The 22,183-nt window shown below is 64.9% G+C and overlaps 2 protein-coding genes across 8 annotated transcripts in view; both read right to left on the bottom strand.

The window, feature by feature from the left end:
- The window catches only part of CASKIN1 (CASK interacting protein 1), a 28,201-nt gene extending 13,089 nt beyond the window's left edge, over positions 1-15,112 (bottom strand). Inside the window, exons 1-2 of one of the 2 annotated variants that reach the window (XM_027897287.1) lie at positions 14,934-15,112; positions 1,440-1,491 (exon numbers count right to left, since the gene is read on the bottom strand). In XM_027897287.1, coding sequence (XP_027753088.1) covers positions 1,440-1,491; positions 14,934-15,027 — 146 coding nt within the window. In that variant the 5' untranslated portion in view covers positions 15,028-15,112. The remainder of the gene's footprint in view (positions 1-1,439; positions 1,492-14,933) is intronic. The other variant, XM_027897288.1, reaches the window with a different exon arrangement.
- A 2,428-nt stretch (positions 15,113-17,540) lies between these two features.
- LOC114064321 (hexosaminidase D-like) overlaps positions 17,541-22,183 on the bottom strand; it is an 11,305-nt gene continuing 6,662 nt past the window's right edge. The window contains exons 1-15 of one of the 6 annotated variants that reach the window (XM_027897259.1): positions 21,339-22,161; positions 21,218-21,229; positions 21,047-21,143; positions 20,677-20,914; positions 20,464-20,573; positions 20,089-20,176; positions 19,844-20,008; positions 19,575-19,758; positions 19,293-19,364; positions 18,981-19,185; positions 18,799-18,881; positions 18,509-18,587; positions 18,218-18,319; positions 17,981-18,070; positions 17,541-17,877 (exon numbers count right to left, since the gene is read on the bottom strand). In XM_027897259.1, coding sequence (XP_027753060.1) covers positions 17,694-17,877; positions 17,981-18,070; positions 18,218-18,319; positions 18,509-18,587; positions 18,799-18,881; positions 18,981-19,185; positions 19,293-19,364; positions 19,575-19,758; positions 19,844-20,008; positions 20,089-20,176; positions 20,464-20,573; positions 20,677-20,914; positions 21,047-21,141 — 1,695 coding nt within the window. In that variant the 5' untranslated portion in view covers positions 21,142-21,143; positions 21,218-21,229; positions 21,339-22,161 and the 3' untranslated portion in view covers positions 17,541-17,693. Of the gene's footprint in view, positions 17,878-17,980; positions 18,071-18,217; positions 18,320-18,508; positions 18,588-18,798; positions 18,882-18,980; positions 19,186-19,292; positions 19,365-19,574; positions 19,759-19,843; positions 20,009-20,088; positions 20,177-20,463; positions 20,574-20,676; positions 20,915-21,046; positions 21,230-21,338; positions 22,163-22,183 lie in introns of those variants that run through there. The other 5 variants (XM_027897257.1, XM_027897261.1, XM_027897258.1 and 2 more) reach the window with 5 other exon arrangements.

The raw sequence follows: 22,183 nt of genomic DNA on the forward strand, positions 1-22,183 counted from the left end.
GATCCCCACGGAGCTGCCGCCTGCGATCCCCGGCGGGGAGCGGCGATGTGAGCAGACAGCTCGCACAGGAGGCCAATCCCCAACGTCTGCCTGGGAAATGTCAACATTTTCCGCTCCAGCGCCCTGCTCAAATCCGCTCAAGATGGTGCAAACCGCAGCCCTCCCCGGGGCTGCCTCGGGGGCTTCCCCCGGGCACCGCCTGGCCCAGCCGGCCACGACTCCACACGCAGGGCACCGTCCCCGGGGCAGGCACAGGGACACCAGCACAGTGCCCGCCCTCGGCATCCGCCAGCCAAGAATCAGCCAGCACAGCAGGGATGGGGAAACCGAGGCACAGGGATGGCTGAGCCCAGGCCAGCGGCAGGGCAGAGCACACACAGGCTGCAGCCTGGGTCTGCCCTGTGTCTTCCCAGGGGAATCCTTCCCAGGAGCAGCGCTGGAGGCTCCTGCCCTGTTGCTCCTGCAGCCCCAAGCCATCCAGGATCCATAGGCAGGATATGAGCAGGGCCCTGCTTGCAGCTCCCCAGCGCTGCCATGATGCTCAGCCCTCCAGCGACCTGCCAGCGCTGCAGAGCACGAGGTGGCCCGTGGGGTAACGACCCCTCACCCTGCCCACATCGCTGCCACCGCCCTATGACGAGGATGAGGATGGACCCAGATGCTGCAGCTGCACGTTCCCCAGGGCAGGGCCTCCCATTCACGATCCCATCCCACCCCTCCGCTCACTGCCCTTTCCACGGCCACAGCAGAGCCGTCCCCAGGGACCAAGTGGCACCGTCCTGCTGGCCTGCTCAAGGGCTGGGGGAGCCCGAGGGCACAGGGGCAGGTGCTGCCCAGCCCCACAAGCATGGCTCCCACCATAGCCCCTCCTGCATGGGGCCCCGGCTGCCTCCCTGTGCCGGCAGCCTCATTAGTGTGATTAGTGGGACGTGAGCCCGCGGCCCCTTTCCCGCTGCTCCCATCCATTGGATGCCGACTGTGGAGTGCTGGCAGCACAGCCCGGCGGGGTCACAGCTTGCCTGCCTGGCACCCCCCAGGGCTGATCCCACAGGGCCCCAAAGGGCTGGGAAAGGGGTGGTGAGATGTGGGGCACAGACATTCCTCCACCCTTCAGCCCTCACCTCCTGCCTGCTCCGATGCCCGCGGCAGCTCCATGCCAGCCCGTGGCTCTGGGTGCAGCCAGGGCCCGGCCACCTGGGCTGATGGGGCTGAGAGCCTCGGGAGCAGACCTGGCAGCTCAGCTGCATCGCTCAGAGAGCCCGGCATTCCTGCACGGACCAGGCTCCCATGGCACGCACACGCCTGCTCGTGGCACCCCACAGCACACCCCCCGTTTCTGTGCACCCCACAGCACACCCCCATTTCTGGGCACCCCACAGCACACCCCCATTTCTGGGCACCCCACAGCACACACATCCGGGCACGGGGCTCCCACTCACCCATCGGTGTCTTGGAAGTTGACGTTGACTTTCTTTGCCGATCCAAGGAGCTCTGGGAGGGAGGGAAGGGGACAGCGTGTTAGAGGAGGTGGCTGGGGCAGGAACACACCAGGGAGGTGACAGCTCCAGGTTTCCCTCCCTTCCAAGGTTGGGGCTCCCTGCAGCTCCACAGGGGCTGCATGAGGCTTGCCCGAAGCTGCAGGCAGGGGGAGGCAGGAGGGCTCAGGGTGGAGGTCCCCCTTAAAGGTGGCAGAGCCTGAGAGGCCCCTCCTGGCACCAGGTTATCCCATTCACCTGGTGTGCCTGGGGTTCCCTCCCAGGCTGCTTCACATGCCTGGGGCACCAGCGTGGCTCCATGGAGCCCACACTGGGCTGCTTTGGCAGAGCTCAGCACCCTCCCCTGCACCCCAGCACGGCCCAGCACTGCCCACCCCACGCTTCCCTGCGTGGGAAATTAAACCCCGTCGGGGCAATCCAATTAGCAGCACGAGGAAGGATGGAGCCAGATTTACATAAGATTTACCCGAAAAATGCCACTCAGGCTTTCCAGTGAGCTGCTCTTCCCCCAGCGGGAGTTGGAGCAGGAGGAGGAGGAGGAGGAGGAGGGTGGGTGCAGCCTGGCAGAACCCCGGGCTGGGGGCCCACGCAGCAGCCCCGATCCCACCACAGCGAGATGGCACCGGCATGGCCACGAGTCTGTGGGAGATGACCCAGAGGTGGCCTTGCCTGACCAGGAGAAGGGGCAGCCAAAGTCACTCACCCTACCATCCTCAACCCTACATGCTCAGGGATCCTCTCCCTTGAATCCTCACTCCAGAAGCCCAGCTGGAAATATGCCAGCGACCAGTATGCCAGGGACAAGCTCTCGTTAGGAGAAGCCAACTGGAAGGGGCTACTTCAGGCAGGGAGGAGGGGTGTGGGGCCAAAGACATGCTCCCTGTGCACCACAGCCATGGCCTTGCTCATGCTCCCTGTACCACGTCCCCTTGTCAGCATCCCTGTGAGATACTGAATTATTGGGCACAGGGGCTGTGCCAGAGCCCAGGAGCCTCCTCATGGACACACAGGGCAGCAGCAGCAGCAGCAGCAGGAGGGGTGGCTGTGTCCAGCCCCGATCCTCAAGCCTGGGGAGCAGTGCCAGGCTGAGCCAGCCCTGCCTGTGCCACACGGTACAGGTGTTCCCAGGAGTGGCTGGGACAGTGGCAGAGGTTTCTCCCTCCCTCCGTCTGTGGCTGCAGGACATTTGCTAATGCTGAGACAGCCCAGTGTGACAGGCGACAGCTGCCGAGGATGGGCTCCATCAGCCACGGCCACCAGCCTCTGGCCACTGGGCCCCCAGGCTCTCCTCCTGGCTGCGGTGCCAGGCTCTCCTCCTGGCTGTGGGATGAGAAGGGGCACTGTGGGGTCCCCAGGGCACAGGGAGGGATGGGGGTACCGTTGGTTCTCCAGGGTGTGAAGAGGGATGGGCACTGCAAGGTCTCAGGATGTGGGGAAGGAAGGGCCACTGCAGGGTCCCATGGTGCAGGGAGGGACAGGGGTACCAAGGGGTGCCCAGAATGCAGGGAGGGATGAGGGTATGTGGGGTGCCCAGAGTGCATGGAGGGACAGGGGCACTGCAGGGTGCCATGGTGCAGGGAGGGACAGGAGCACCACAGAAGCCCCCAGATCCCATCCCTGCCCCAGCATCCCCTACTCCCCTGGGAAGAATTGGACATTACTGGGGGGCAGAGCCGCCCCAATGCTGGGACGGACAGCAGTGGCCAGGGTCGAGCGGGTCCCCGCCAGCCCCGAGCTGCGCCAGCCTCCCCAACAAAGGTGCCATTCAGCTCCGGTGGAGAGGAGCCCAGCGCCGCTTCCGCTGCCTCCCCACGCCAAGAACCAGCTCCCAGGAGAAGGGGGCCGAGCTGCCCCCCAGGGACGCGAAGGGCCAGCGGACAAAGGGAGCCGGTGGGCGCAGGAGCGGCACCGTGCCCGGCGCTGGCTCCAACCTCCAGCCCCGAGACGGGCCCCGCTCCGGCTAACCGGGCCCTGCAGATGGACGGACGGATGTCAGCAGGTCTGCGGCGCCCGGCCTTTCCCACGGGGTGATCCCAGCAAGGGGCTGGGATGGGGCAGTGCCCGGGGATCGGGGGGGGGCAGGTGCAGCAGTGACGCCTTTGGTGATCCCCAGGCACATGTGCCGCCCCGGCATCGCCCAAACCACCGTCACTCCAACAACACCGTAGTGGCAAATTTTTCCTCCCTGCACCTGCAGGAGAAGCTGCGGCTGCCAAAATCTGTTTAGCACTTCCATCACTGCCCATGCCAAGTGCTTAGTCAGTGACTTCCAGCCATGCAGTGGTTTGACTTTCCTTAAAGCTCTGGAAGTGGCCACCAGCATGCTGAAGGCAGCTGGAGCATGGAGCCCAGCTGGGGTCTCAGAATAACCCCAGTTCCCAGAGCAGGGGAGAAGGATGGGGACCTGACACATCACCAGACCCATAGTGGGATTTTCAGCCTGTCGGGGGGCAGCAAGAACTGTGAGAGCTCATTAATGGCTGGGAAGCACAAGGAAAACTCTTCCACTAACGAGGGAGAGAGAAGGGACCGGAACACTCCCAATTAAAATTATCAGCTACAAAAGGAGACAGGCACAGCAGGGAGGAAAGCAGGGCTCCTGCACAGCCATGCTGCCAGTGGGCACCCAGCATGTTCCTGGCTGTCCTCTCTGCTGGGATCACTGGAGAGGTGTTGGGGACCACCAAGCACCTGTGACCACCACCTGCCCTCTCCGCGCACAATCAGATGCCATCAGGCAGGTGTTACGGGAGGGGTGGCACCTCTTTGCTCTGACCTCCTGAGCCCCCCCACCATCCTTGGGACACCACAATGTCCCCTCTTGGCTCTCCACAGGCTGCTCAGGGGATGGTCCTGCCATGTGGGAGCACAAGGTTCCCCTTCCATCTCCTGGCACAGCTCCCCAAAGCTCTCGGAGCACCTTGCACCCCATCAGCATCCCGGGGCAGGACCACATCACTGGTCCCATGAAAGGGGGAAGCGCGGGATCCATCCAGCCCCAGCACCTCCGGATGTGGCTGCAGCCGACGGCTCCTGTGAGCACCGGGAGCCGCAGCGTCTGCCATCGACACCAGCCATAAACAGCGTCTGCCAGAGTAAACACCGCCGCGGGGAGCAGCCCCGCCACTACTCCCAGAAATGCCTTCACTTAAGCACAGGGATCACAGGAGCTCAGTGCACGCCTGCATTCAGGCTGGCGCTCCGCGTGCTGCGAGCTCCTGGCCGGGCCCGGCCTCCCCCGCCACGCGCCGGCCCCGCAGCAGCCACGGGCACCGTGACACGGGCGACGCACGAGCCGCCCGCACGTGCAGGGCCGGGCACGCACCAGGGAGCAGCGCTGCCCGACCCCAGGGCCCAGCCATGCGCCACCCTGACTCCTCACACCGGGCCTGGCAGCTGCTCTGGGCACCCTGGTGCCCGCCAGGGGAGTCACAGCTCTGGGCATCCCGGTGCGTGGCCACGTGGAGACCCCCATGCCCAACTCCTGCACCAGGCATCCCAGTACGTGCTGTGGGGAGACCCCTGGGCCCAATCACTTCTCCGGGTATCCCAGGACATGTTGCATGGAGACCCCTGTGCCCAGCTGCTGCTCCAGGCACCCCGGTGTATGTCACGATGAGCCTATGACCAACCACAGCTCCGACCATCCCAACACCTGTGTGCGGGAGACCCCTGTTCCCAGCTGCTCCAGCCCCATCCCTGCACACGAGTCCAAGGCCATGGGCCCCCATGGTGGGACTCCTCGGTGCCTGGCAGGGACTCTTCTCCCTTCCCAGCACCCCTTCACGTGTTCACACACCGGCCCCTGTGTCTGCAGCCAGTGCAGCGCCAGCAGCGATCGATGCCCGGCCAGGGCTGGGGGCTCCCGGCCAAGCCCCCGCTGACGAAGCACATCCTCACCCAGCTCCCCCCAGCAGGGAGCAGGCGGCTGCTCCAAGCAGATGGCTCCAGCCTCCACTAAATCAACATCTCCTTAATGAGGGGAAAGCATCGCTGCCCCCCCTCAGCAAGGAGGCAGCAGATGAGCCAGGAGAGCTCCCCCCAAATCCTCCTCTCCATCCCTTCCATCATCCCTCTGCAGTGATCCCCTTCCCCTCCAACCCCAGCCCCGCTGTGACCCCACTCCCCAGCCGATGTGGGCAGCCGGACCCCTGTGTGTGCCCTCCCCCAAACACAGCAGGGCCCCCCAGGACCCCACAGGCAGTGAATATCCACAGGGAAGACATTCAAGGCAAGCGCCTGTTTCGGAGACAGGGGGAGGATCCTGCAGCGGCATCGCTGGGAGCTGCCGGATAAAGGAAGCATCCAAAATAGCTGCTCTTAATTATATCCCTGCTGACGAGCGCCACGCAAACAACGGGGCTGCACGAGGAGCCCGGGCACGGGTGGGTCTCATTCCCCACGGCAGCGTGTGACAGAGTGGGGACCCCACCGAGTGGGCACGGCACACCCGGCTGGGTCTGCTGATGATGGTGACATCGGGGAGCCGGTCCTGACAGGGAAAAGCTTGTACTCCTGCAGCCAAGGTCGTGTCAGGCGCTGGGGCCGGCGCGATGCTCAGATGCTAATGAAGCCGTTATCATCTTCCGATCGATTTGGACTGTATAAATAATGCACCGTTGTACAGGGAAAGGGATTGCCTGGGGCTAGGAGGTAGCTGGGGTGGGATGGAGCCATTGCAGAGCAGCACACAGCACAGCTGGATAGCTACTGCCCACCACAGCTGGACACACACCACTCATCACAGCTGGACACCCCAGTGCCCATCACAGCTGGATATCCACTGCCCATCACAAGTGGATACACACCAGATAGATGGCTAACCACTGCCCATCACAGCTGTACAGCCACTGCTCATCACAGCTGGACACCCCAGTGCCCATCACAGCCGGACAATTGTCCATCAGCACTGGTTACCCCAGTGCCCATCACAGCAGGATAACAACTGTCCATCACACCTGGACACGGCAGTGCACACCCACAGCTGAGTGCCCTGCTGCCCATCACCAGCCATTCCCCAGACCCCAAGGCGCTCCTGGGGGATGCTGGCCCTGTGCCCAGCACACCTGCGGGCACTCTGGATGCCCGGCCCTTGCAAAGCCTTCCCCAGGGAGCGGAGAAATCCGCACTGGAGGCCGGCTGGGCTCTGGCAGCCTGAGTCATGGCAGCACAGGGCTGTCCCCTGGGGCCACAGGAAGCAGCTTAAATGCAGCTTTCAAGAGGCAGCGGGGACTCCGCTGTGGTGCTTTTATTTTTACAAAAAGGAAACTTTTTGATCCCAAGGGAGGGCGGGGGGCTGACCTTGAGGGCTGCCAGGGCAGGTGGGGACAGGGGACACAGGTGCACCCAGGACAGAGCCAAACTCCTGGGGCTGGAGCAGGCCAGGGGACCCAGCACCCCATGGTGCAGCAGCAGCTACTGTGAGGATCCCTGCTCTCCCTGTATTCTCAAGATGTATCCTCACCCAACCCTTGCTGTGTGGTACCACAGAGCCTGTCCAAGCCATGCTGCACCAGCTGGGCTTCCTTGGGTCAGCCCCTTCCCCCAGCTCCCCGAGTACCACGCGATGCCAGGGGGCTCCGCCGAGCAGCGGCTGCCGCTGACTCGGCCCTGTGCACCCAGGGATGCAGGGAAGAGGCAGCAGGAATGGGCAGGTGTGTGGGCAGCACAGGGATGCGCTGGCTCTGCCCCACAGGTGGGACACGAGGTGTTATGCTCAGCTCCGTGGGATCAGTGCCAAGTGTCGTGCCCGCCTGTCGTGCCTGGTGCCAGCTGCACGCCCACCCTCGTCTGTGCAGAAATGCATGTTGGTGTCGCTGCCAGGGAGCCCTAATTGCCAGCCTGTGGCAAACAGGTAATTTTCAGTAATCACCCTGGCTGGAAGCAGTCACTGCTGCCACGGCGAGGCTGGCACGGCAGGGACGGGACATGGTTGCTCAGGGCCACTGTCACACGTGTCTGCCTGTCCATCCATCCCAGCATGTCAGGCACCGCACCCCTCTGGGACATGGGAGCAGAGACCATCCTGCCCTGCCACATCTTCATCCTCCCCATCTCCTCCCCATCCTTGCCCCCTCTGCAGCATCAGGGATCCCTGGGAGGACCGATGCTGGCCTCGCTGGCTGCAGGGAGGGACCAGGAGCTTTGAGCATCTTAAAGCATCATTAACTAACGCACAGCCTTGATCACTGGCCTCCCATGAACCCAGTGCGGTCCAGCGGCACTGGGGATTGGCAGGAGCTCCTGATGTACACAGATCATGTGCACACATGTGCACGTGTGTGTGTGTGTGTGTGCAGGTAGCCCAGATCCATCAGAGGCACCAGCAGCTGCCGCAGCACCGGCTCTGAACTCCCAACTGCGTGCCGGCAAAACAGGCCTGAGGGTCTGTTTTCGAGCCATGGTGTGTCCTCAGCCAGGGAACAGCCTGGCTCCCCAGTGCACCACCGTGCCCACCCTCTGCACCACGGCGGTGTTCCCGGTCCCCCCGCGGGCAGGACGGGCACGGCCTGCAGGGCTGGCAGCTCGGTGGTGCCGCGGTGTCTGCCAGGCGGGTGAGCAGCGCGGGGATGTGCGGCCAGGCGATGCCGCGCATCAGCCGGGAGCACCGCGAGCGCGGCCAGAGGCCTCGCACCGCTCCCGGTGGGCTGGCAGCGCTGCAGGGGAGGCGCGGGGCTCTCAGCACCTGTCCCAGTGTCCCCAGTGTCCCCTAGAAGGGGGCTGGCAGGGGCAGCGCAGGACCAGCCGGGACAGATGCGGGAGCGGAGCTGCTGCGGAGCTGCAGGGCTGTGAGGAGCGTGCCTGCCGTAAACAGCCCAGCTGCAATGCAGGAGCCGCGGCTTTGTCTGATCCAGCGGCTCCGGCGGCCGCGGACCAGCAACCTGCAAGGGCCTCTCGAGGAGGCGGCGCCGGGCCGGGCTCCGGCAGCCACATCTGGAAGGGATCAGCCAGCTGTGCCGCCGTGAGCTGGCCGTCCCCAGCGCCAGCCCCACGCCAGGCCGAGGAGGAGGCAGGGCCGACGAGGGCAGAGGGGACGGCTGCGGGCACATGGACACACGGGGCACACGACGCACACGCGTGCACAGAGGCACACTGCGCTCGGGTACAGAGGGGCCAATGCGTGCACATGGATGCACACATTGACATGGCACACGTGTGCACATGGATGCACACATTCACATGGCACACGTGTGCACATGGATGCACACATTCACATGGCACATGCGTGCACATGGATGAGCGGGAGCACGTGGATGCAGCGGGGCACATGCAGGCACACCGGCAGAGCACCCAGCTGCCGGTGCTCAGAGAACCAGAGCCCGGCTGTACCTGTGGTGGCTCCTTGGGCACCATCTCCAGCTGACTCTGTCTCCAGCTGACACAGGCCCGTGTCCCACTGCACCCCGGGGCACCCCGGCCCCACTGCTGCCTCCATCTGCTCGGTGCTCTCAGGCGGCCAGCAGTGACCTTGGTGGGGAGACCCAAGGAGACCCAGGCAGAGCTGGCACTCCCAGCCAGTCGCTCTCCCACGCCCTCCCGGCACCGTGCTTCCCCACCGGATGGCTTGTGCCGGCACTGGAACCCATCCATCACCGGAGCAGTCCCAGCAGCGTGGGGCTGTCAGGCCGAGCTGAGGCCGGCACTGCATCCCAGCTTCCCATTTCTCAGGCTGATTGCTCCTGTCGCTGCGGAGCCCAGCGTTAAACACCTCATTTTCTGCTCCCGTATTGAGTTGGAAAATACTATTAACATTTCATTAGAGCTTAAAGATCCTTCTCAGCCTGGCACGAGGAGCCGGCCCACCAGCGGCATCGCTCCTGGGAGTCCCACGTGCCCCAGCTGCAGGACAGGATGGTAACCCAGGGCAGAGGTGACATCAGCACTGCACACTGGCTTGATGACCTCCCTGTCATGGCCCATCCTCACAGCACGCTTGGTTGTAGATGGGACACAAAGCGGTGACAGCAACAGTGTCCATGCAGGCCCTCCTGAGTTTTGCTTCCCAATGCCTCTCCCTTGCCCATGGGAGCCTGACAGTAACAGCACCAGTCATTAAATATCAGCAGATTTGTTCTTCAACACTCTCTCAACAATACCTGAGCACCATTCCCAGCACACACCACCCTCGCAGCAGCACCAGGACAGAGAACACCATGGCAAACAATCTCAGACATCACCCAGAGCTGGCATTCCCCTCCACTGCTCACCCCACCAGCAATGCCACAGCTCCTGCCTGCCACGTGCCTGAGGAATATGTTCCCTGAGGACTCACCACTGCTTTGGAACACCCAATGCCCTGGCACAGCCCCACAGAGCTGCCATCCATGGGCATTGCTGCTGTGGCCAGTGCAGACAGCTGGGGAATGGGAAGGGGCTGGGGGCACCCAGGCACGCTGAGACGGGAAGGGGACTGATTGCAGCCATTCCCAGCAGCTGGGAAGGGGATGGAAGAGTTAAAGGGAGTACACAGCAGAGGACAGGAGCCAGACGCCAGCCTGGCTACTGGAAACCACGATGGGCTGGCACTGATGGGGGTGGCTGCAGAGAAGGGCTCGGGGCACCCACAGCACCCAGCCCTGCTCACTGCCAGCACCATTACCCTTGGGTGGAGCCTGGCCCTGCCACATCCCCCAGAGCATCACCCCACAGCGCACGGGCAGCAAGGGGCACCACAGCACCGGCACCGAGGTCCTGGTGCGGGAAAGAGCCGGAGCCACGGCCGCGGGAGAGCCCCAGAACAAGGGGCCACCCGCTGCTGGCAAAGGGCTGCTTGGTGTCAAGCCAGGTGAATTTGGGACTGCTGAGAGAAAATCCAGGCCAGTAAGGAAGCTGGGAACAGAGCCGCCGGCCCGCAGCCCTGCTGCTCCTCGGTGGCTGTGGCCAACAGTCCCGGGTGCCCCGCAGCATTCCCGGTGGGCAGGGACCCCACAGCCAGCACGGACATGGGGGCAGTGCTGCGGGTGGGGGCACAGGATGGTTTGCACCCACAACTTGGCCCAGCCACAGAGAGAGGCAAGAAATGTAAAATAAGGAGAAGTCACCCCAGGCTGAGCAATAGTGCCCCTCTGGAAGGAAACTTGGCACACGCCAGCCCGCGTCCGCCTGCCAAGTCCTGCTGGGAGCGAGGCTTCACACGTGGGCTGGAAACCCCAAGAAGTTTATGAGGGACCCGCTGACACGTGGATGAGCACGGCAGCAGCCGGAGCCGCTCAGCCCTGACTCGGGAACCTGCCTGCCGGCGGTGCTCAGAGCACAGCCCCGTGCCTGGGACACGGCTGGGAGGCACCGGCGTCACCCCACGCTGGCATCACCCGCATCCCAGCCCACCCCCTTGGCATTCCACCCCTTAGTCCGTGCCAAGGGGATCGGGAGAGACATACGAGCAGCTCCCGGCCACGGGACGGGGGATGCATGGGGGCCCAGCACGCTTTTGGCCGAGCTGCCACACGATCTGGTCCTACAGCCCCTTCCTCTCAACTCCAGACGTCCTGCCCAGCACCAATGTTTCCAGAGGCTGGCAGCATCCAGGGGCTCTGGCATCTTGGTGAGCACTGTCTGCTCCCCTCTACCCAGGGAATGGCAGCGGAGAGCCATCGGGGTGGCTGCCTCCCAGGGAAGGTTCCTGCTCCCCCAGAGGGCTGAGGGGGAACTGGGCAGCTCCAGTGGCTGCCGGCCACACGCGCCCTGGGCACTGCACCACAATTGGATTTGCAGCTGCCCTGCCTTTTACTGCATAGAAATTGAATTGTAAAATGTCAAAGACATTTCCTAACTGCGCCATATTAGCCCGGTTTTATTAAATACTGTTATCAGAGGAGATTATTAATGCAATCAAATGCAGGCAAGAAAACCCAGAATTATCTGGCCACCGTGCAAGAGGACGCCCCGGAGGGCAGGAGGCAGCTGGTTGAGGCCCTGCCCAGAAGCCCGTGTTCCCAAGGGGTCTGGCTCTGCTTCCCACTGTCCCTGAATCCTGGAGTACTGGAGAAGCAATGATCCCACTCAGCCACTGCAGCTCCACTCCCATCCCGGGATGTCTCACCAGGGGACGGCAGCACCCCAAGGGGTGATGAGCCTGGGAGTTCTTCCTGAGCTCTGAGGTCCCTCCCCAAGCAGCCCAGGACCTGCTCCTGGCACATGGCAGCAGGGCCAGGGCTGGCTGGGTTAGGTCCTGAAATGCCAGTGGTGCTGCCAGTGACACGCAGGGCACAATGCAGAGCCCTGCACAGGCGGCAGCACGGGAATGGGTACCCAGAGAGCTGCCTGGGCCTGAGGCAGCAGCCCTGGGCAGGGAGACCAGGCTGGGCTGGCTCACCCCAGCATGGCAGGGCACAAGGGGTGCAGAGCTCCATGCCCAGATCCCAGTGCCAGCCAGTCAGCCTGGCTCGCCCGGCCCCAGGGGTCCCAGAGTGAGGTACCCAGAGCTCCAGCAGCACATGAAGACATGAGTCCTGATGGCAGCCTGGGGGACCAGGATGTCCCTGAGGACCAAGCATGGGGTGGGCAGCACATCCCCACAGGACACAGCCCTGTATTCTACCCGCACAGCCAGCCCCTGACACACCAGATGCTTATCCTGGCACCACAGGGCCACGTGCTGGGACATCTCCTTGGCCACATGAAGCTGCCACGTGTGGAAGTGCTTTACAAAGCCCCCCAGCCAAGCAGGAGGAGAAGCCAGGACAGAGGATCCAACACTCGGCCTGAGGTCCCTCCCCTGGCACTGGCAGCACCACACAGAAGCCATTTCCAAAGCGGATGAGCCGCTGGCAGCACCGGCCCCACAGGGAAGGAGCCAGCTCGCTCCAACACTCCATGGCTGAGGAACCATGGATCCCCTGCACGGCACAGCACAGCTCACCTCCCAACTGCCCAAAGCCCTGGGTGCCCAGGACAGGGATGGCACAGTGGGCCTGGGTGTTGCTGGAGACATTCCAGGGCCCCGCCCCATCCCATCCCATCCCATCCCATCCCATCCCATCCCATCCCATCCCATCCCATCCCATCCCATCCCACAGTGCTGAAGCCGAGGGGAAAACGCCAAGTCACTACAATTCTTCGAGGTAGCACAGGGAAGGAGGGGACAGGGAGGGAAACAGTTTGCTGCCAAAGCCCTGCATCTGATTTGCGCAACTTTCAGACAACCTCATCAATTATGGATGCCCGGGAAGCAGGCGCGGTGCGCGCTGCGGCCGGCCTGGGCCAGGCCCCGCACTCCACACTCCACACCGGGCCCCATGTCACCATGGCAACCCGCGCTAATTCACGCAAGGATTTTTAAAATCTCATTTATTAAACCCCACATGAATAGGATATTACCCAGATAACAGAGCTAAGTTACAAATCTTCCTGGTGCCGCACAGCGCGGGGAGCACCACGGGCATGTGTGGGACTGGAACTTGGGGGGGACGTGGGGTCGCCACGGCACGGGGACAGCCCTGCTCAGCGCTGTCCCTCTCCTCCTACTGCTCCTCCAGCCTCACTGCCATGGCCAGAGGTGCTCATGCACCCCAGGCCTGGAGCACAGCACCTGCGACACACGCGTGGCACCCTCTGCCAGGCAAGAGAGTCGGGTCCAGGGGGGACATGTCACTAGAGCAGCCCAGCACTGGCACCGGTGGGCTCAGCAGAGCTGGAGATGGGCAGCCCAACCAGGGAACGGGGCAAGCACCCAGGCCTACAGTGGGAATCTGCCCAACACCAAGCTCAGCTTCACTGGATGCCCCTTGTCCCTGCCCTGCGATCCTGGCACAGGGAGCACCACTGGCCCCCCGAGGCCGATCCACCTGGCACCTGGAGGGCTCAGCAGTGGGAGATGCAGCAGAGCACCGGGAAGGAGAGGGATGCAGGTGGCACTCTGGCACCTCTGGCTGTTGTCAGCGGGAACTGGGGAGGGGTGTGTGGGGAACAGTGCTGGGCACAGGCCAGGTGTTGTCTCCATCCTCACAAGCCACTCCAAGAGGCCACTGCAGTGGCAGCACCTGGAACAGGTTAGGATGAAGGGGACTGTGAGCTGGAGGCTCTTCTTGTCCTGCACAGTCCCTCAGCAGTGACAGCAATGATGGCACTGGGGACACGGGGAACACCACGTCAGGCCTGCACACCACCAGGACACGGGGGGATACCATGTTGGCCCTGCATGGCACAAGGAAACACACGCTGGCCCCAAGTGGTACTATGGACATGGTGGATGCCACACCAGAGCAGGGACATGGGGGATGCCATGCCAGCCCTGCTCAGCGCCAGGGCACAGGGGACACCACGCTGGCCCTACTCAGTCAGGAACACCCCTGCATGACCAGGGAGTGGGGACACCACACCAGGGTGTGCCCACATTCGGGGAGTGCTGGGCCCTGGAGGGAGGGACACTCACTGGGTGCAGCCATGAAGGGGCTGCGTGTCCAGTGACCCGATGCCACACGAGGTCCCTGTCCATACCCACGGACGGTCCCCAGCCCCCCAGTTTGTCCCCATGCACCAGGCCTGAAACCTGCGGCTGCATCAGCACCATGAATTATTCACTCTGGGCGGAACGCCTCGACGGAGCAGTTATATCCTACAGCGAGTAGATACTCACGGAGCTACACGCACGTACAGCCGGAGACACACACGCACAGCCACACGCACACCCCCGCAGCCTCACACCTGGCCACGCACACGCGGAGCCGCGCACAGCCAGCCGCAGGGATGCACCGGAGGTACCCGCGGAGCGACATCCAAACACCCCCACACCGAGAAGCACCAACAGCCCAGCCAAACACACAGATGCCAGGGTACACACCGCCACGCAAACACCCCACGCACCCAAACACAGCCGCACACGCACCCGCGGCAGCGCGGACACACGCAGAGGTGCGCGGGCACCGAGCCCCGGGGCTCACACGCGCGGGCCGGGCACACTCGCTCCACGCACACGCAGATGTGCCCGGCGCCGCCCGGCCGCAGCCCCTGCCCAGGCCAAACATCCCGGGGGCACCGGGCCCGGCTCCCGGGGGGTCGGGAGTTGCTCCCGGCCGCAGGGCAAGGGCAGCCCGGCCAGGAACCGGCCGCACCGGGAGCTGCCCCGGGACCGGCGGGGCAACCCTGTGCAGCGCCCAGCACCCCCGCAGCGCCCGGGGATGCTCCGAGCCCCGCCGGGATGCTCAGACCCTCACCGGGCAGCACTCTCCCCGCCCCTCCCGGGGCGCCACCGGGGGTGCCCGGCACGTCCACGGCCCCCGCCCGCCTGCGACGCGCCGCAACCAGGGAAGGGCCGGGGATGCTCCGAGGCCGGAGATGCTCCGGAGCGGGCAGGGCGGCAACGCGGCCGGGCCCCGGGAGCAGCGCTGGGATGCGGCCCCGAGCCGCCGCGCCGGTGTCCGTGTGTGTCCCCCCTCCGGGTGTCCCTCCCCGCCGCCGCCCCCGGCCCGGCCCCGCCGCCGCCGCCGCCGCACTCACTGGCTTTGCCGGGCTTGGGCCTCTGCAGCAGCTTCTGCACGGCCGCGATGTCCTCCGCCTTCACCGCCTGCACCAGCTCCTGGTCCTTGCCCATGGCTGCGCCGCGCCGGGGCTGCCGGCTGCGGGCTCACGGCCCGAGCATCCTCCACGGCGCGGCGCGGCGAGGGGCGGGGGGCGGCTCGGGGCGGCTCGGCACGGCTCGGCTCGGCACGGTGCGGCCCCCCCGCCCAGCCCGCCCGCTCCGGAGGCGGGGGCGGGGGCGGCGGCGGCGGCGGGCGCCCGGGGCGGGGCGCGGCGGGACGGGGGGGCCGCACCGGGAGGGCGGGGGGCAGCGCGGGAGGGGAAGAAGAGGAGGAGGAGGACGAGCAGGAGGAGGAGGAGGAGGGGGCGGGGACCTCCCGGTGCTGCGGGCGGAGCGCGGGATCCCCCTCCCCGGTGCCGGGACCCGGGGGACGCCCCGGTGGGAGCCGCCGCCGCCGCCGCCGCGCAGCCGTGGCGTGGAACGAGCTGGCGGGTTTCGGCGGGCGAAGGGGAGGGGGGAGCGCGGCTGCTCGGGGCCTCTTCCTCCTCGGGGAGGACCTGAGGAGGGTCCGGCAGACCCCCATCCGGGGCACCCCGTGCTCCCCAGTTCCGCTCCAGGGTGCCCTTTGCCGATCCCCGTCCCGCCTGGGCATCGCAGTCACCGGCCGGCAGCCTGCGGTGTCGGTAACGGGCCCGGGCAGGAGCAACCGTTCAATTTCTGGAAATAAAGCCCTCATTACCCGTCATTTTCCACTTTTGTTGACACAGTGGCCAGTAACATTTGTCCCTTTCACTTTTAAGGCTGAAATGACCGAGACATTCCAGGTGCGGAGCGTTCCCGGAATGAGGACGCTGAGGAACAAGATGGGAAATAGGGCCAATGATGGACAAGTCATTAACGTCCCCACAGTGCCCTCAGGGCAGAGCACGGTCATCACCCACGCAAAATCAGCCCAAATTTCTCCCCTCTACTGGATAAAAGCCTTGTGGAGTGCCGGCTCCAGCAAAGCAACACTGAGGCACATTGAGCCAGAAGGCTGGTAGCCAGCTGGCCACCACAGCGCTGGGCACTGATGGGTGCAGTGCACTGGTGTGTGCGGTGCACGGGGACGGGCGGCTGCAGCCCCGTGTGGGTGCCCGTGGCAGAGGGAAAGATGGAGGAGGGAACCAAGATCGTTCCCGAGCGCCTCCCGCCCGCCTCGTGCTGGCTCATGCCCCTGAGCTGGAGCCCAAGAACGCCTCCACAGCCCCCAACTCCCTCTGTTAGCCCCCGGGTCCCTCCCAGTCGGCAGCTCCAGGCTGACCCCGCCTCAAGATCGGCGGGGTCGCCTCCTCTCCCCACCCCCACTTTCCAATCCAGGACATTTGGGTTGCCAGCACGGAACGCCGTCTAATCTGCCCTCTAATCCCGCGGCCGGGCGGCCGCACGGGCCCTGAGCCGCAGCGGGGCTCCCCGGGCTGGGGGCTGGGGCTGGGGCTGGGGCTGGGGCTGGGGCTGGGGCTGGGGCTCCGCACGCGCCCGGGGGCCCCGCCGGGTCAGGGGCTTCCTTCGCATCTGCCACCACCTGATAACGAACGAGGCTCCTCAACAAAGGTCCCTTTGTGCCCCACAGCTCCCTCCTGCCGGGCTCTCACACCCAGTCACCCAGCACAGACACGGGATGGGGCAGGCCCTGCCCCGGTGGCCTCACCGGGCACTGGGACCTCTGTGACCGGGGCGGGACGCGGGGCTGTGTGGGGCCGGTGGGGTGCACCGACGCCGTCCCTCCTCCCCGGCTGAGCCAGGCTTTGCAGGAGGAGCCCCAGCCTGGCGTTCCTGCGGCTCCCTCGGGCTCTTGCCAAGTCGGGTTGGTCTTTGCAGAGCAGAAGAATGTGCAGTGAAATGTCCCTGTTCCTGCCTTGCACACGCGGAACAAAACCAGCGCCCGGAACGGGCAGAGCCGCAGGCACGGGGGGTTTGGGGTGGGCACCGCAGGGAACAGGCATGTGGAAACCCGACTGTGGGAGCTGGAGGCACCACCGGCAGCAGGAGGGCTCGCCCCACGCAGAGATCCCCACGCATCCCCCTGCCCCCAGCTGCCTTTCCGATGGGAAAGGAGTGCAGCAGAGGCCCCTGCCTGGGCGCAGCAGGCAGCAGGGGTCTGGGAACACATGGGGCCCTGGGCACTGGATTAATGGAGAGGAAGGAAGAGATGAAGGCAGCGTTTGGAGGATGGCTTGGCTCAGGAAGCTCCCCCCCCTCCCAGCGACCAGGGATTCACGGTGGCTGAAAGTGGACACGGGGTTGGGGAGCGGGTGCAGCTGAGAGCCTGGCAGGTCCCCTGCACACCCCCCTGCCACTGCCCCATCCCGAGCTCCAGCCCTCTCCCAGTGCCATGCAGCACTCAGCACCAGCATCGAGCTGGATCCCGTCCTGTAGGGAGGGCACGGCTGCCCTCGAGGCCAGCACAAGGTGCCCTCATGAGCTCTGTCACACTCTGCCCTGAGGATGCCAACCCCTGCAGCTCCAGCGGAGCCGGAGCAGGGGCTCAGGACAGACCCCAACCCTCCACACCGTCCCCAGCTCCCCCTCCCTGCACCAGCAGCATCTATGAAAATACTTTATTGTGGAGCTGGGGGTGCGGGGCTCTGTACAGGGCGAGCGGCAGCGGCAGTGCCGTCACCAGCAAACAGACACGCGGCGCTGGCCCCCGAGGACCAGCCAGGGGGGGCAGCGAGAGCCGGGGGGGGCTGCAGCCCCTACGTGGCCTTGGGCCGGCCGTTGAGGCGGATGATGGCCCGGTAGTCCCGCACCAGGTCCCGCAGCTGGTCCAGGTAGGGGTTGACGTTCTCCTCCATCCACTCCTCCACCGTGTCTGGGAAGTAGACCCTCTCCAGCTGGGCACGCAGCTCACGGACAAAGCTCTCCCAGTCCTCGTGGAGCCTGGTGGGGGGACAGCAGGGGTCCAGCTCCCTTCTGTGAGCCTGAGACCCCTTCCAGCCCTGCACAGGCACCCGGGGGGGCTCCCAGCCCCCAGCACACGTACTTCAGCACCTTGCTGCCGAAGCTCTCCATGTTGCGGGGGTTCCCAAAGTGGTGCTTCCGATGGTAGGGGCTGAACCAGCCCTTGATGGCACTAGGGAGGCACAAGGGAGTGGGGGGCACAGGGGCCACCAGGGATGGAGAGCTGCACGTCAGGCAGGTCCCCTCCCATGAAAAAAACTCTCACGCTCCAGCCCTGTGGCCCAAGCCACCAATCCCACTCCCTCCTACCACCTGTTACCTCTCCTCCTCCAGAGCCTTCAGGATGCTCTCCCTCAGGTGGCCATTAACCTGCTCCACCATGTGGTAGATCTCCACACCAGGGAACGCTCCCCTGCCCTCGCTGGGGAAGGGGAGGCCAAAGTGAGAGCCCAGCATGTGGGATGCACTGGGATGAGTGAATCCCAGCACTCTGCGTGGCTGGAGGGTGCCTGCCCTCAGGCCAGAGGGGTCTGGGACTGGGGAATTCGGGTGACCAACCCCCTGGTCCCCTCCAGTGCACCCTTCTGATGAAATTGGGGTGGTCACGCACCAGATGCTCTGCTCCAGCTGCACACTCTCCAAGCCCAGCACATCCAGGACCTTCCTCTTTGCCTCTTCCGTGAAGCCCCCTGGGAAGGGTGAGGAGAGGGACAGAAAGGCTTGGGCCACCCCACCATCAGGCTCACCCCTGGCTTCACCACACCCCCAAAACTGGAGAGGCTGAAGCTCTTCCTCCCCTGCCTCCCACCTCCCCCCCGTCCCCTTCCCATCAGGATGGGCTCTGGCAGGCAGTGGGAGGTGGGGGTGAGTCTGGCTGTGCCAGCAGGGCCGGTGGCTCACCATTCACCAGGGTCTGCAGGCAGATGGCCAGTGAGGGGATGCCGACGGGCAGCAGCTCGCAGAGCACCGAGTAGTGATCGTACCTGCAGGGTGGGGACAGCCACGCCATCGCCTCCTGCACTGCTGCCAGCGTGGCTGTGTGGGCACCAGGGGGACAGGGAGGGGGTTTGGGTGACCCTCACCTCTGCCAGCCGGTGAGCACGATGCCCTGGAAGCGCAGTGGGGCCAGCCGTGGCAGGGCCTGCATCACCTTCAGCCAGCTCAGGTGGTTTTTCAGGTGGTAGCTCAGGGGGGTCCAGGTCTGTGCTGGCCCCGTGGTGCCCTTGAAGGCACTGGCAAACCAAACTGCCTCGAAGCCACTCTCTGCGTACTTGGTGAGGAACGGCCCTGCAGTGGGACAGGCAGGAGCCACCAGTGCCACTGCACCCAGGAGGCTGCGAGGAGCTGGGGGCAGATCCCCCCACCATCCCCAGGAGCCTGGCATGTCACCTTACCGATCTGCTCAGCCTCGAAGTCGGGTGCGTAGAACCACACCACGGGCGAGACGTGCTTCGCTATCCCAGACTCTGCAGGGAGAGAAGACGGGGACACTGGCACTGGTGCCAGCAGCAGGAGGATGCCTGGGACCCCTCAGCCCAAGACCCACATTCCCACAGGGCTAGGCACGGGCTCCTGCCAGCACCAGGCACGGCACGTGCCAGGGCAGCCACGTGAACGGGCACTGCCGAGACACCCGGCTGACACCCGAGGCACCACTGCCGTCCCCGTCCCCTCACCCCGCAGGGCTCCCACGCTGATCTTCCTCAGCATGTCGTCCCACATGAGCACCCGCAGCCCCCAGTACTGCGCAGACAGGAAGCCCAACACCTCCTTGATGTGCTTCAGGAACATGGTCCCCACATCGCCCTTGTTGCGGCTCATCCAGTTCTTGGAGTCCGTCCCCTCCCCGAGGTGGAAAACCTGGACTTGGGGGAAGGGGGATGCTCAGCACCCCTGGGAGCACCCCTGGGGTGGGGCGGGGGTCCCTGCACAGCCCACTGCCCACCTCATCCGCGCCGATGTGGATCCAGGTGGAGCGTCGGTGCTTCTCGATCACCTGCGCCAGGACGCTCTTGAGCAGGGCCAGGGTGTTGGGCACGTGGGGGTTGAAGCTGTTGGGGAAGCGCTCGACCTCCCGCAGGTGCTGGTACTTCTCGTGCTTGAGGATGAACTGCGGGGAGGAGCCGTCAGGGGGGTGTCCTGGGGAACCCCCTGTGATTGGGGATGGGGAGCAGGACTGGGATCTCCTACCTCCACATGGCCAAAGGTCTGCACCAGGGGAACCACCTCCAGCTTGTGCTGCTCCGCCAGCTGCTGGATCCGCTCGATGTCCTCCTCGCTGGGAGGGCAGGGACAGGCTCACCGGGGGATGCCAGGGCAGAGGGCAGAGCTTGGGGCACTTCCCCTCCTCCTCTGGCACCCTGCCCATATGTCCCCCGCCACCCCACACACGTGTGGACTTTACTAAGGGGCACAAATATTGTCCCAGCGGGGCAGGAAGCTGGTCTGCCGGCGGCACAGCCCGGCACTCCAACCACGGTTATCGCAGGCACGGGGCCAGGTGGGTCACACCCAGCCCTGGCACACCGGGAGCCACCGGGCAGCTAGGCACACAGTCCTGCTCACCTGTAAGCGTACGGGGACCTGAGCACTTCCAGCTCCCCCTTGAAGGGGAACATGTCCTCGTACTCGATGAGGATACCGTTGGCTCCCAGCTGGGACAGGAAGGGGAACACCTGCAGGGTGGGCAGGGTGGGCTCAGCAGTGGGGTCAGGATGGCAGGTTGAGCCCCCCCAGCACATCCCTCCTTGGGAAGATGCTGCCCCTGGGCATCCTCACCTGCTCCAGGTAGGAGACCTTGGGTGCAGCTCCCTTGAGGTCCAAGTGGACCAGCCTCATGTTGGTGGCACTGACATCCCTGGGGACCTGCTGCCCAGGCTCTTGCCTCAGGGCCGTTATCTTGGCTGCAGGGAGCTCCAGAACCTGGCTCTGGGGGATGACATCCTGGACAATGTCACCCGTGTCCCCCCAGAACCCGCTGTCCTTGCTGACGTGCTTGTGCAGCTCCAGGGTGAAGCTGCAGGGAGTGGAGCAAGGGTGGGGGTGACACAGGGCACCAGCTGTCCCCCAGCACCAGGCACCTACCTGGTAACGACCCAGGGGCTCCCTGCAGACCCCCAAACCACCTGGGGTCCTGCTGTCACCTCACCTGTCACGGAAGAGGAACTTGATGCCAGCCAGGGCGATGAGGAGCAGCACGACAAGACGCAGCAGGTTCAGGCGGTGGCTCCGCTGGAAGGCCATCTCTGGGGACACACACAGGGTCCAGCAGTGGCCAGAGGGACCCCAAGCACAGGTGACCCTGCACAACCCCACATACCGTGCCCTGCTCCTCTGACCAGGGCAGCAGGAGGCCCAGAGAAAGGCGACATGGGGGGAACCCCTCTGGCACCCTGGTCCCCATCAGGGACAGGCACAGCCGTGCCCCGTGTCCCTCCTACCTCGTGTGCCCCAGCGTGGGCCCAGCTCTGGATCAGCCTCTCCCTCTGCCTGCAAGGGTGTGGCAGTGCCGGAGCAAACAGGGCGGTGCTGCAGGGCCGCTCCTCCACAGGGATCCCCTCCGGCTGCCCGCTCACCCCCGAGACAGGGGCCGTGTCACGGGGCGGCTGGGTGGGGTGGCATCACGGGGTGGGCACGGCACAGCCCTGTTGGTGGAGGAGAGGTGATTGGGGACCACCCGGGCACATGGCAGCACTGGGCTGCTCCAAGGACAGCACCGGCAGAGCCATGGGCACTGGTGGGGTGAGGGTGGCAGCCTGGACCCCCCTGGCACCCACAGGGGCTGTGTGAGAGAGCATGCTGTGTCCAGTTAAAGCAGTGCTCAGTCCCTGGCAGGACACAGGACAGGCCGTGCAGGCTGCACGGATGAGCTCGTGGCGCAGAGGCGTCACAATTAAGATGAATAAATTTCATTTGACGTCTTTTTTTTCCCTAAACCAGTTCTGAGAATTCCTGAGACGAGGAGTTGAATTTAGATGAAAGTGAGTCCAAATCAAAGCAGCCTCCATGGGGCAGGAGGTGGCAGTTGCTCCATCCCTGTCTTCCATGGCCACAGCTCCAGGGACAGCACAGAGATCCATATCCAAGGGCACATGACCAGCCCAATCCCCAGACTGCCTGCAGTGTCCCACACAGGGGCACTGTGGCTGCAGCACGAGGTGCTCAGCCAGGCCAGACCCTGGTGAGTGCAGCCCTGGGGACACTGCTGTCACTGGGGCACCACTCCTGCGAGCCCCAGGAGCCACCAGCCTCTGCAGCCCCAACACAAACCCTGGAAAAACACCAC

The sequence above is a fragment of the Empidonax traillii genome, unplaced genomic scaffold (assembly GCF_003031625.1).
Source record: "Empidonax traillii isolate 1590-97213 ecotype Southwest subspecies unplaced genomic scaffold, ASM303162v1 scaffold534:size827195, whole genome shotgun sequence".
NCBI classification, from domain to species: Eukaryota; Metazoa; Chordata; class Aves; order Passeriformes; family Tyrannidae; genus Empidonax; species Empidonax traillii.